Below are 13,659 nucleotides of genomic sequence, written 5' to 3'. Positions count from 1 at the left end.
CTTAGCTCAAACTCAACTAATGAATTTACAAGTCATTCCATTATATCATTGACATCCTTGCCTCTCCATAGCCTTGCTATCAATAGCTACAATATAGCTTCACTCTTTTTAATTTTTTCAAAAAGTCATATCAAAGATTGTGTAAGATCTGCTCATGCCTTCTTATTAGCTCTGTGGGATATTAGAAAATTCAGTTTTAAAAGCAAACTATAATTGGTTGGGTATAATGAGTCTTTCTCTGTTCTGCCAGCCAACTCCCAAATTAATGACACAGAGACTTCTTATTAATTATGAAAGCTCAGCCTTAGTTTAGGCTTGTTTCTACCTAGCTCTTATAACTTAAATGAACCAATTTCTCTCCTTCTGCATGTCCTGCTTCCTCTGTGTCTGGCTGGTGACTCCCTTTCTTCTTCTCAGAGCTCTCTCTGTCTGGAAGTCCCACCTACACCTTCTGTCTAGCTACTGGCTGTTTAGCTTTTCATTAAACCAATTACAGTGACATATCTTTACACATTGTAATCAAATATCTCACAACAGTTGGGGGCTGTGATGTAGAATTCCCCTCTGCATGCTGTAAATATGTTTTATTAAATTTGTTTATAAAGAAATCTCCTTTGCCCTATGGTAGGACAGAATAAAGCCAGGTGGGAAATATGAACAGAAATATATAGAGTAGGTAGAGTCAAAGAGATGCCATGTAGCTGCCAGAGGAGAAAGATGCCAGAACCTTTCCAGTAAGCCACAGCATCGTGGCAATACACAGATTAATAGAAATGGGTTAATTAAAGATGTAATGGTTAGCTAGGAATTTGCCTGGGTCATTGGCCAAGCAGTGTTGTAATTAATATAGTTTCTGTGTGATTACTCAGGTCTGGGTGGCAGGGAAACATAAGCAGTCTCCACTGACAAGATTAATTTTATGGCTCTCTAATGAAGGGCAAAATGCTCCATTCAAGTCCCTAAATGGTCCCACAGTACCACAGGAAGAAAAATTGATTTAACCACACTACTTGGGCCTCAAAGGGACAGCAGTTCTCTAGCCATGGAATAAGTATAGAAGATGAAAAATGGAAAAGAAAATATTGGGTCACTTTCCAACTTCAACTTCAAAATACTTTCAGAGAAAGAAAAGCCCCACTCCTACATCACATTCCACCTCTCAAACACTGAGATAGTGTTGCATTAGATACTGTCTTCTTTCTATAAAGCATATGATCTGAAGTTCAACAAGAATCAATAAATGTAGTTCACTGAAAAGGGAAGTTGAATAAACAATTAAGAATATTCTAAGCAGGGTGTGGCAGCTCACACATGTAATCCTAGCACACAGGAACAGGATTGCTGCAAATTTGAGGCCAACTTGGTCTAGATAGCAAGTTCCAAGCCAGCCAGGGCTACAAAGAGGGACAGTCTTCCAAAAAACAAACAAACGAAAAGATCCTTTACTATGGAGAAGTTTCTAGGAAAAGGAAGAGGAAAGACAGACCTCCAAATTAAAAGAATACAAATAAAGGGCTTTTTTGAAGTAATGTTAATCTAAAATAACAATACATACTCGACATGTTTGGAACACTGTTAGATGACAAGAGTAACTAAATACACAGAATTGTCTAACTGTTCTGTTTGTTTGGGACAATGTCTCAGCACGTTGCCTTCAAGCTGGAGATTCTCCTGCTTCAATCACTAAGTGCTAGGATTTATAGATATATGTTTCATGTTCAACTAAAAATTATGTTTTTATGTATATGGTATATGTAATTAATGGCTCCTGTAAGAATAAGTATATACATTTCTTGTACTGAGTCAAACAAATATTTATAAGTATTTAACAAATGAAATCCTAGTCATGTAGCATTTCTGCTTTTATAAAATATCATTTATGCTTCTCTTGTGGGAATCTCTTTCCCCTTAGTTTCTATACTGTTCCCTGAAATCTACCCGCCCAGCCACCAAATACTTTTAAGAGAATAACATTCTTCTTCTTTGTTCCTGTTCAAAATCACTAGCATTTGAGTTTCTAAAGTTCGAAATATTATCTCTGGTAAGAAAAAAATAGAAAATAGAGATCCAAACCCATGGTAAGATGGAGGAAGGGAGGTAAATTGCAAAATTCATAATGTATTCTCAGAATCAAAACTGCTGCCAAGTTACACTCTATCAGCAAAAATAGTAAAATGTTAATTACAAACATAAACACAAATTAATCAGCAAAGTCAGTTTACTGAGTCTCCTATGAGGAAATATAGCAAGAGAGCTACTCTGAGTCTGATATTACAAACACTTGTATCTCTGATGTCTGAAAAACACAGGCCTTAATGCCAGCTGATAAAGTACATTTACTTCATATTATCTTATAAAGACAATTCTTTTGGTCTATTTCAACTTTACCTATAATACAGACTATATTTACTATCTAATCTAAGATTAAAGCAGGTTCTACCTCACTAAATAATGAGGTATTTCACATTACATTCACTTGAGGGAACCAAAATCCTATATACAACAGAATTAGAAATGGGGATGAAGGGTTTCTGTATTTTTAGCCCAAATTCCCAAAAGGTGTGGTGGCCTATAAATGTGAGTCTATTTCGACATTATCTGAAGGTCAGAGTTTTAGCTGGCTCAATGTTGTGGCTACACATCCTGACCTAGGGTGTAGTTACTTGGTCTTTTTGACATTAGGATGGCCCATATAAGTAGATCCGCTCCACCCTGAACAATGGTCAGGATATTCAGGCATACTTCTGCTCCTCCTTTTGAAATACGAGTCTGACCTTGGGAGTGGCTGCCATCAGGATACTTGGTCTATAGTGGGTTCACTGCCTAAACAAGAGAATGCTAATGACTTGACATCTCAAATATTGAAGCAAATAACTGTTCTAGTTGTCCTTTGTAGCATATTAAGGCAGTCTTTTGTCTTCTTTCCCCTGTTGTATTGGGGTATAAAAGTGTATAGAAAATTAAACATGGGCAAATTTCAGTATTCACTGGAACTCCCTACCAATACTATCCTATATTTCTGTTTTATTATTTTCACTCACATTTTTATTTTCTTTACTTAGTTTTCTAATCCTCATGGCCCTACCCTGGTAAGTGGTGTGCTTGTCAAAGATGGTCCCCAGCAAAAGGTGTTACAAATTCATTAATAGTTAATATATATATAAAACAGAAAGAGTCTAACTGTTCTGGCTAGAGGCTTCAGTAAAGCATTAAACAAGAGAAATAAAATTCATTCCAAATTTTACAAAAATCTCACTATGGCTGGTGTAGTGTAACTTGGATAAGAATGGATAACAACAGGCTAGAAGTTTAAATGTTTAAGTCACCAGGAAGTGGCACTATTGGGGAAGGATTAGGCTGTATGTCCTTGTAGATGCCCTTGGAGCAGTGTCACTTGGGGTGGGCTTTCATGCTTCAAAAGCCCTTGACAAGTCCAGTCCCTTTCTTTCTCTGTCTGCTATCTATGGATGAGGATGTAAAGCCGTCAAATACTGTTCTAGCACCATGCCTGTCTGTTTCCCTCCATCATGATCAGAGACTAATCTTTTAAAACTGTAAACAAGTCTTCAATTAAATACTTTCTTTTGTAAGAGTTGCTTTGGCCATGGTAGCTCTGCAGCAACAGAACAGCGACTAAGACAACTAGAATATAAACTACTGTTTCTTCAACCACTACTAATAACAGAAAGAGATGTGAAATTCTGTATAAAACTTAGTTTTCAAACTAAAACAATATCCCATAACACTGTTAAGTTAAAAATTACTGGCACAGGCTGGGAAAAGCCAGAATTTGAATGAAGGTATCTGAATTGCCCACCACAACACTACATTGTACAATCCAAGTCTTACAAATTAAGATTGATTCACAGAGTTTCATGATGAATAAAGAAAAGTACAAAACCAAATGAATTTGAGAGAAAGAGAGACTTGTGAGAGGGGACCCATAATTCTCAAGTTCTTGAAAGTTCTCAAGGATAATAGTTGGCTTGGGCTGATAGACTTTTTTAAAAAGTTACTCATGCCAGAATATAAGATCTCCAAGGGCAGGAGCCAGGTCACAATCCTACCTAGACTCCCTATTTAAGAACAAAGTTTGAAGCAAGTTAAGATATGCTAAAGACAGAAGTTTGTGTTTTAATTTGTGAAGGTATCTTTTTATAATATTTAGAAAATAGACAAGCTAAAAGAAAAACAAAAAAAGGTAAAATAATTGTTTATTGAGTAAGAAAAGCAGAAGTGGGGGAGGCGGTAACTACAACAGAGGGAAAACACAATCAAAATATCTTATACACATGTATAAATTGTCATAGTGAATCCCATTATTTTGTATAATTAACGTACAATTCCAAAAATATTTGTTAATTAAGAAAATTTAAACAGTACCCAAGATGTATCAAAATTTAGTTCTATGCTTAATCCTAGATGGGACATCTTTATCAACCTTCCATCTCTCATCCACAGAAGAAGAGATAGAAAGAATGGAAAAAACTGAGAATAGTGCTGTAAAATGGTATCTTTAGGACATGGCATAGCTTCTCAAAGCAGTTGTGGTTACAGGTACAAGATCAAGCCAGTCAAAATTCTAGCAGGGATTGGGAAGGGTTTCACAAGGCCCCACATCCAGTTTAGGAACTATTGAGAGGTGATAGCTACTGGGAGAAATAGGGCCTTTTTTTTTTTTTTTTTTTTTTTGGAGTAGATACTAGTAGGTTGCCCATATTCCACTAAGGGGTCATGCCCATACTTATTAGGGCAGTACTAACTAGAATCAGTGGGTTATGGGGTGGAAGGTGCAGTGGAAGACAAAGAAAAAGGAGGAGGGTTGGAAGAAGTTGGAATAAAGGAGTGGATATGATCAGAATATATGTAGACATGTATAAAATTCTCAAAAATAAAAAGTAGTATTTTAAAAATTTATATTAGGAAAGATCCTTTCTGAGCAGTTCATGATAGTTTTAAAACAAAGGCTCAACCTCAAATTTGATGCAGTTATTGGATGCAAAGTTAAATGAAAAAAAACTGGTTTTCTTGAAAACTAATTTACTAGATTTAAGTTGACTTTATCTAATATTAATCAAAATTTTAATGTTTCAATTTTTGTTTTTCTCATTATCTCCTTTTGAAGCTGTGATTATGCTTAGGAAATAAGCATAATCACATCATAGAAACAAATGTCCTTAGGAACTGCTCTTATGAATGGGAGGGCGGGAAGCTCGACTTCATGATGATAATTTTCCAATATTTTGTAGCTGTTCAGCAAATTTTTAGAATTTACAATATAAACTTTTTAAGATTTTTGCAACTACACTTTACATTTATATAATTCACATTTCCTCTACTATTCCAGAAACTTTAACCCAGGGAAGTAGATTTCAGGCTAAGGAACAGGAAAATGTGTTTACAAATATCAATAAGGGAAATGAATAACATTTCAATCTAAACAAAAAACTCATAGTAGAAAATATTTCAGTTAGTGAATGAATTTGCCAGGCCCAATCTAAGATTTTACTAAGTAATTATTTTGGGTAATTTATTGAAATACATTTTTTTTTTTTTTGGTTTTTTTTTGGTTTTTTCGAGACAGGGTTTCTCTGTGGTTTTGGAGCCTGTCCTGGAACTAGCTCTTGTAGACCAGGCTGGTCTCGAACTCACAGAGATCCGCCTGCCTCTGCCTCCCAAGTGCTGGGATTAAAGGCGTGCGCCACCACCGCCCGGCCTTGAAATACATTTTTGTGATAAATCTCTGAAATACTTTCCATCTGATTCATCAGACTAATAAAATACAAGGTGTATGAAAATTTTAAATCCCTAAAGCAGTAATTTTTCTCACTGAATTACAACTATTGCCTATAGGCGAGTTTGTTTAACCCATTAAAGTAACTTTAATTAAAAAGCTAAAATTGTAACCATATTTTTAAACAAATCAATCACAGTCATTCAATTATATAAACTAAACAGATATATAAATTCTTCAGCTTTAGTATTTTAATATCAGTATTTTAGCATTTCTAAAACTGGCAATTAATTGAAACATAAATGTGGCTCATCTGCAATGAACAACTAGACTGGAGCAAAGCGCACAGTGTCATAGTAAGCCTGTGCTTATCTACTTAAAGACTCCTTTATTTAGATTCAGTGATTGTTCCTGCGTGCTACCACCAACTGGAAAATTTACCAAACCTCTCAGGAATCACTGTATAATTAGAGCTGCTGTCTAAAAAAATAATACACTCTTATCCCCACTGAGTAGCACCCAATCCTCTAAGATTATTCTAAACTGTCTTTCTAATCTAGCCACCCACTCTAATATTGATGACATACTATCAGTGAGCCCAAAGGCTGACACAGCACCTATTTCAAAGAGTAGAAAAATTACTGCTACTAAGTATATAGAAAGGCCAGCCCAAGCTCCTAGGCAGGACTTTGGTAAATCTAGATAGACCAGTTCTTCCCACCAAGTCTCAAGGGCCACAGCAACTTTCCCTAATCAAACCACAGAATCTTTTTTGGTAACCAAAACTAGATAAGCATTATACTACATTTATAAAACTGCGTCAATATCCACTTAAAAAAATAGTCTTTTAGGCACTTAACTCTCCCTAGTCTGTACTACTTATTGTCATACAAGTTTCCTCACTCCTAGGATGATGTAATGCTTTTTGGGTGATGGATGTTCTGACAGTTGTTTTGAAATCTTCCAAAGTAAGTTTCAGCTGTAAGAAACACCATGCCCTCCAGCTGGAGAGAGAACTAAATCCATAAGAGCACTTGCTGTACAAGCATGAGGACCTGAGTTTGACTCATCATAATCATTCCTCCCTCTGAAAAAGCTGGGCATGGCCATGTGTGCCTTTAACTCTGCAGGAGAAAAGTCAGGAGGATCCTCAGGATTTGTTGGTTACCAGCCTAGCCATAAAATACAGTGAGCTCTAGCTAGGTTCAGATAGAGACCATCTCAAGGGAATTAAGACAGACTGATATAGGACAGTAACACACACACACACACACACACACAAGACTAATGGCCAGAGCCTCCTCTGCTATCAGGAATTTCCTTTATGACACTTGAGGTAGTTAACCTGGGAAATGCTTCTGCAGAGCACCATCATTTGCTATAAGAAAAGGGAAGACGGGCCAGGCGGTGGTGGCGCACGCCTTTAATCCCAGAACTCGGGAGGCAGAGGCAGGTGGATCTCTGTGAGTTCGAGGTCAGCCTGGTCTACAAGAGCTAGTTCCAGGACAGGAACCAAAAGCTATGGAGAAACCCTGTCTCGAAAATTCAAAAAAAAAAAGAAAAAAAGAAAAAAAAAAGAAATAAGAAAGAAAAGAAAAGGGAAGACATCAACCCAAGGAGGTGACTTCTTATTGCATTCTCCATTCTCCCTTGACTGAGGCAGCTTTCCCCACAGAAACATCAGGAAACCTTCTCAACTCCCCTCATCCCTCATCAGTTGGCCTCCTCCAGTAGAATCCTCTAGTTAGAAAAAAGTTTATACTCCCCAGCCTGCAGAAGCACAGATAACTTGAGTCAAACTATTTCAGTGACCACATTCTGGAAATATGTGGAAGGTCCAGGAGGCCTTTCCTTAAGCAATACATATGAGAAGGAAAAGAACTTCAAAGGGTCTCCTATAATTAAACTTAACACTCCATTGTTTTTGAAAACTTCTTTGGAAGCTTCAGTTTTATTTGGCAAAAGGCTTGGTTCCTAGTTTAGCTGCTAAGGTTAGAATTAAAGTCAGTCGATTCTTTGTTCAACCATAACCACCAAAAGCAAAGTGAAACAAACCAAACACTAAGAAGAGGAAAAGATTGCTACCATGATAGAAATGGGTGACTATGGTCTTGTTTTCTTCAAATCCAGAATATGCTGGACACTAAATAGTCCTACCTTATAGTGACTGACTTTTTCTGACTAGAAGAAAAGAAGGTAGTACAGTTAAATTCCTAGCAAATGTTTTCTATTTCCTGCAAGCACCTTCATTCCTTGATTATGGTCCTGCCACGGGCATAAGAGCCTTACTATTGTTACTTATAATGCTCCACACTAGAGCAACAAGTAGCATTCTCTATAAAGGTCACTAGATATAAAAAGAGTTATCACATCATAAGGGCTCCAAAGTTTCCCACAATTCATATTCCTATAGTTTTCCGTCAATGGAAATGGTATCTATAAGGGGATGGGAGGACTCCTTACCAAACGTTTAGCATCAGGAGTTCAACTTCAACCCCATACAGTTTTCCAGACACCGAGTAACTGACAGAACATAGCTACACCACACACAACTTAACTGCCGGAACCACAGTCCTAATATGGCTTTATCCCAAAGTCCAGAGTAATTTTGGTTAAGCTTTGGAGACGATAAAAATGCTGTTTTCTAATAGAGCTTTTACATGACATTAGTGTACTGTAACCTTGTCAGTGACAAATGTTATATGAACAGTATAGAAAAACAATGAATATTTCTCTCAAAATTGGAATATTATCTTAGGCCAAGTTCCATTGCCTGCATTTTCTACATTTATACATTTTTATACTAGCATGAAAACAAAACTAAATGATTTCAATTCATTTCTTATTTGGGTTTGCATTATTTGATGATACATTTATGAAATGTAGCAGAAAATCTATTTCTAAAGTGAACATTTCAAAGTGGCTGTGTGACTGAATTACTGAGCAAGAAATCATCACTGGATTTTCCATATGATAACTCCTTTTCTTTTTCTTTTTTTTTCTTTTTTTTTTCGAGACAGGGTTTCTCTGTAGCTTTTGGTGCCTGTCCTGGAACTAGCTCTTGTAGACCAGGTTGGCCTTGAACTCACAGAGATTGCCTGCCTCTGCCTCCCAAATGCTAGAATTTAAGGTGTGTGCCACCACCGCCCGGCAATAACTCCTTTTCTTTTTGGTTGTATCTCTTTCAGATTGAGTTCTCAAAGATCACACACAGATAAATAACAACCATTGCTATAATAGTTTCTAAAATATGTCTTTGATTCTGTCTTAAGACACATTTGAAGCCGGACGGTGGTGGCGCACGCCTTTAATCCCAGCACTCGGGAGGCTGAGGCAGGCGGATCTCTGTGAGTTCGAGACCAGCCTGGTCTACAAGAGCTAGTTCCAGGACAGGCTCCAAAACCACAGAGAAACCCTGTCTCGAAAAACCAAAAAAAGAAAAAAAAGACACATTTGAAAATCAATACATAATAACAAAGATGTTCTAACACTGCTTCCTAGTTTAAACTGGACTACTTTCTAGCTACCCTTTCTACCTATTTTTTATAATCCTTGATTTCTTTGTTGTTGCTGCTGTTATTGTTGTTTGAGGCAAGGTCTCATTTTATAGCCTGGAACTTGCTATGTGAACCAGCCTAGTCCAGAGCCAGATGGAGGTTCACCTGCCTCCATCTCCCTGAGTGCTGGGATTAAAGGCATGGGCCATGACTCCTGGCTAACCCTTAATTTCTATATCAGATTTCCCCAACTGAAATTTAAATGACAAGGCAAAAAGGGAAAAGACATACACATTTAATTCATATCTTATTACAGAAAAACTTTAATGAGTTTTCTTTCGATGAAGTAATCTGCCATAGAGCAAAAGCAATTTCCCAGCATATATATATTAAGGTACACATAAATGGTACATAGTAAGCTCTCATTTTTAAAATAATACTATAAACTTGTTTTTAGAAAGATATACATATCTATAAGACAGCTGATATTTATAAGATAAAAGATGACATCACAATTTTATACTGCTTTACAACTCATACATAAATAATTTGTTGTCAAGACTTTCCATTTTAAAAGCTAAAAAACACTTTCAAATGGATACCAACCTAAAAATAAACACTCCCAATTCTGAAAGACAGGAGGTCTCCCTTGTTTATGTACCAGTGTACAGTAATAAAATGACTTGTGTGGAGGCGAAATAATTCATATAAAAATGACAACCTCTACTAGATTTTTTGTTACAGCACTTCAAAATATCAATGATTTTCAAACCGCTAGATTTACTTGCAATCATACCACAAACTAGCATTTGTAAGCAAAACATATACTAAGTAATAACAGGAAGTTAATTCATCCCCTATGTTTGTAAAGTATATTTGTTAAATCTGATAAATCTCCCCCAAACTCTCTTTAATTAAATATTTCAAGTAGCTTCAAAATGCATTCAGAGATTTCCAGACCTGATCCTGGACCTCTTCAACCAGATTTTGCAATTGAGTCCTGACATTTTAGCATGTCTTAACACAAATTGAAGTTATTATGAAATATCCTAAACAAATGAGGATAAAGGCAAATGGGCATCAAATAATTAGCTGTCTTAATCTAGTATCTCTCTCAGAAAATCTAGAGAGTTTCCATCAACTTTCTGTGATGCTGGTAAAGAACCAAGTCACTACTCGCAAAGGTTTCACCTATACCTGCTTGAAGGCGAAGGCGTAAGTCACAAGCAATCCCACACCAGTTTGGAATTATGATTAATAGAATGCTTATTTATTTAAAGGGGGTGTTGCGGGAGGTCCTTCTGCTCCTCCAGCCCCTGCTGACCAGGATGAGGCAACTACTGTCAAACCAATCTTAAATACTGGTCAACACATTCCTCTACCCATAAGAAGTCACCAGAGACCCAGCCAGACCAGTCTTCAGTGGAGTAACAGTCCCTCTTAAGGTCAAGGCCAAAAATACTTCCTGAGTCAAACAGGAATTCCTAGCACAGAAGTCCATCCGTATAGGTCTTTTCTAGAAGCATGAATTTTAAGTGGGTCCAACGGTTATTAACTGGACAGATAAACATAAGATATTTAACACATGAACCCATTACATTACTTTGGGAGAGATCCAGGCTCAAGAAAATGAGCCCCAACAGCAGCACATTTCACAGAAAATAGGGGAACTGCAGAAACCAGTGAGTACTGAAGGCTGGAATGACAAAGCTGAATTCATTTACTTTACAAATTTGTAGGTCAGTGAATGAACTACTGATAGTATTTTAAGAAAGCCCTGGGTCTAGAGTTACTGAAACTATTCTTTACTACACACCCATACATATCTCTTTATGCAGGGACATGCACGAGCATGAAAATGAGAAAATTTACTAAAAGAGGGCCAATGTATAACAAAAGCCAATATTAAGCTTGATAAATCCTTCAATCACACATTCTATGATGATAAAATAGCCTGTAAGAGATCACCTATAGAATTACATGTGCATGCTATGCACTCAAAATAACTAAATACAAAAATAAAGTTTCCATTATATAATATTATATTTGAAAACAATAGAAAATTCTACAACAAAAACTTTCAAAGGTTTTGAATACCTAGTCCACCTTAACGCCTTCAAAGCACCTTAAATTAGAATATCCAAGGTGTTCTTGACTTTATATGTTGCAGTTCCTATTTTCCTTGTGAAAGGAATAAGATCACATTAACATGACACACTGCCAACTAGTCTCCAGCATCAACTATGAAAATTGGGTAGACAGAAAAAAATTAGAAATTCAACTTCCTATATGAAAGTTGAAACTTTGCCTCTTTATTTTGCTCTAGGATTTTTCCACTGTCCTCCCAAATGAAACAATTTGCAAATACATGTAAAGGAGGATATTCTACAGGAGGAAAAAAGACTTTAAGGTGTGAGAATGTACTTTAATTCTGTAGGGGAAAGTTCAGTAAATCAACCAGCTTTAAACCTGACTAAGTGAATGACTTATGCTTGTTGTGTAGACATTGTTTTCATTTGGGTGAAATGTAAAATCCTACAAACAAGGGGGCTTCAAGAATACTGCCTAAAAGAAAGACAACGCCTTCAAATATCTATTTGCAAGAACCTAATACCCGTTTTTTAAGCATATTTTACATTCAAGTACTAGATGGTCTCTTTGGTGACTTTCAATTCAAATCTTACTTAATTCTCTGCGTAATTTTACCATACAATTCTTAGAGCCTTGGTAATTACAAATAGAACACAAATGAGAAAAAAAAATACAGAGTTAAAGCTGTCATCACTAAGCCTAATTAAACATTGTAGACAGAAAGATGGCTGTATAATACAGCATTCTGAATGAGGGGAAAGGAGAACATAATGAGTAGTCACAGCCCAGGAATAAAGTTAAACACACACAAAGTTGGGAAGGACAGCGGACAGTGTGCAACATCTCTCCCAGTCCCCTACCTGAAGTAACTAAACCACACCGGATATATATGCCAACTACAAGAGTGGATCCTCTAATTTCAGTACGTCCTACCGTTTACTAGCAGTTTTCTTACTTTACATCCTAACGGAGAATCCACATATCATAAAATGATGAGACACCTCACCCCTAAAATATTGTGACTCCAGCACTTCTGGCCCAGACAAAAGTCGTGGAGTGAAAGGTTGTGGCTGTTTTCTGGACTGGGCTGCTTTGACTTTCATCCCCTGTTACCAAATGAGTGATATTCAATGGGTCTCCAAGTAGAAGACCAGTATTCCCAGATGGTAAAAAAAAAAAAAAAAAAAAAAAAAAAGAAGAAGAAGAAGAAGAAGAAGAAGAAGCTTGCTCTTCCGGCGGAGTGCTCAGCAGCAACAGAGAAAAAGATGGCAATACCCGGCGGCACCTTCACTGCACGGAGTATTACCAACCACCTCGGGTAAGTTTTCTTCCCTGCGGTGCACTAAATCAACGCTGCCAGGCCCGCGGCCCCACCCCGCCCTGTTACGGAAAGGCAAGCGAGCAGCTAGCTGGAGGACGGGCGGACAGCTCCAGGCTCCCAGCACGAGTTGGGTTTCTCCCGGGCGCCGCTTATCCGGGCCGTGGCCGCCTCCCCAGGGATCAACGCGGTTGCCAACTTCGCCGCCGCCCCTTCCTCCGCCCAAGCATCCCAAACTTTGCCACTGCCTCACCTGGAGGCTCCGTGCTGGCCCCCGGGAGCGGGCTGACCTTCACGCCCGCCCTAGCCGCCCCTGGCCCGTCTGCCGCCCCCAGTCCTCCTGGGAAACCCTTGGCAGGGACACCCGGCAGCCCGACCCCCGTGCCATAACTGACCCTCTCAACCCTGAAAGCCCAGGAATCCGAGTCTCGGACCAGCCACTTACCATTGGTAAAGGGCTCCATCTTCGCCCCACCACGGGTCCTCACAAGCCGAGCGCCCCAAGCTTCCTACTACAGAGCTGAAGCGGCCCTGCCGACTGAGCATGCCCAGCGTGGCCTCTGAGGGCTGCCGGGGAGGTGCGGCGAGGGGCGGCGCCGCTCCCCCGCGCGGAAACAACACCTTCGTTCCGGGTTTTCGCAACTGCTGCCGAAGACCCACTGAGGCGTGGACACTGAGCTCAGCTCAACCCCTGGCCCACACCGCCAAGAGGCGGGTGGGAGGGGGAGGGGAAGGGAGGCGAGGCGGGGCTTGGGCGGGGCTTGGAGAGGCCCCGCCCACAGCGGCATACTTGAGGCCACCGAGATGTCGGTGCTGCCTAGCTGCACCCCGGTTCCAACAACTGGTGCACCCACGGCGTACGGCTGTGTTCCGGGTGGAGCAACCCCAGCCCTGAGCCCGGAAACGCGGCTAGTGATGACGGATGGGATGGACAGCAGAGGGGCTGTCGCTAAGCTAAATTCGCAACCTGAAAGCCGTGCAGGGCGGGGAGCGTCGGTCTCTGCCGGAGGCTAGACCCC

At 39.0% G+C, this 13,659-nt stretch overlaps 1 protein-coding gene across 1 annotated transcript in view; it reads right to left on the bottom strand.

Moving 5' to 3' along the window:
- The window catches only part of Lnpep (leucyl and cystinyl aminopeptidase), a 94,078-nt gene extending 80,761 nt beyond the window's left edge, over positions 1 to 13,317 (bottom strand). The window contains exon 1 of the mRNA XM_057755752.1: positions 13,086 to 13,317. Coding sequence (XP_057611735.1) covers positions 13,086 to 13,104 — 19 coding nt within the window. The 5' untranslated portion in view covers positions 13,105 to 13,317. The remainder of the gene's footprint in view (positions 1 to 13,085) is intronic.
- Between the last annotated feature and the right edge of the window lie 342 nt (positions 13,318 to 13,659).

This window comes from Chionomys nivalis, chromosome 2 (assembly GCF_950005125.1).
Source record: "Chionomys nivalis chromosome 2, mChiNiv1.1, whole genome shotgun sequence".
Taxonomy (NCBI): Eukaryota; Metazoa; Chordata; class Mammalia; order Rodentia; family Cricetidae; genus Chionomys; species Chionomys nivalis.
This window is presented reverse-complemented; position numbering and strand designations above follow the sequence as displayed.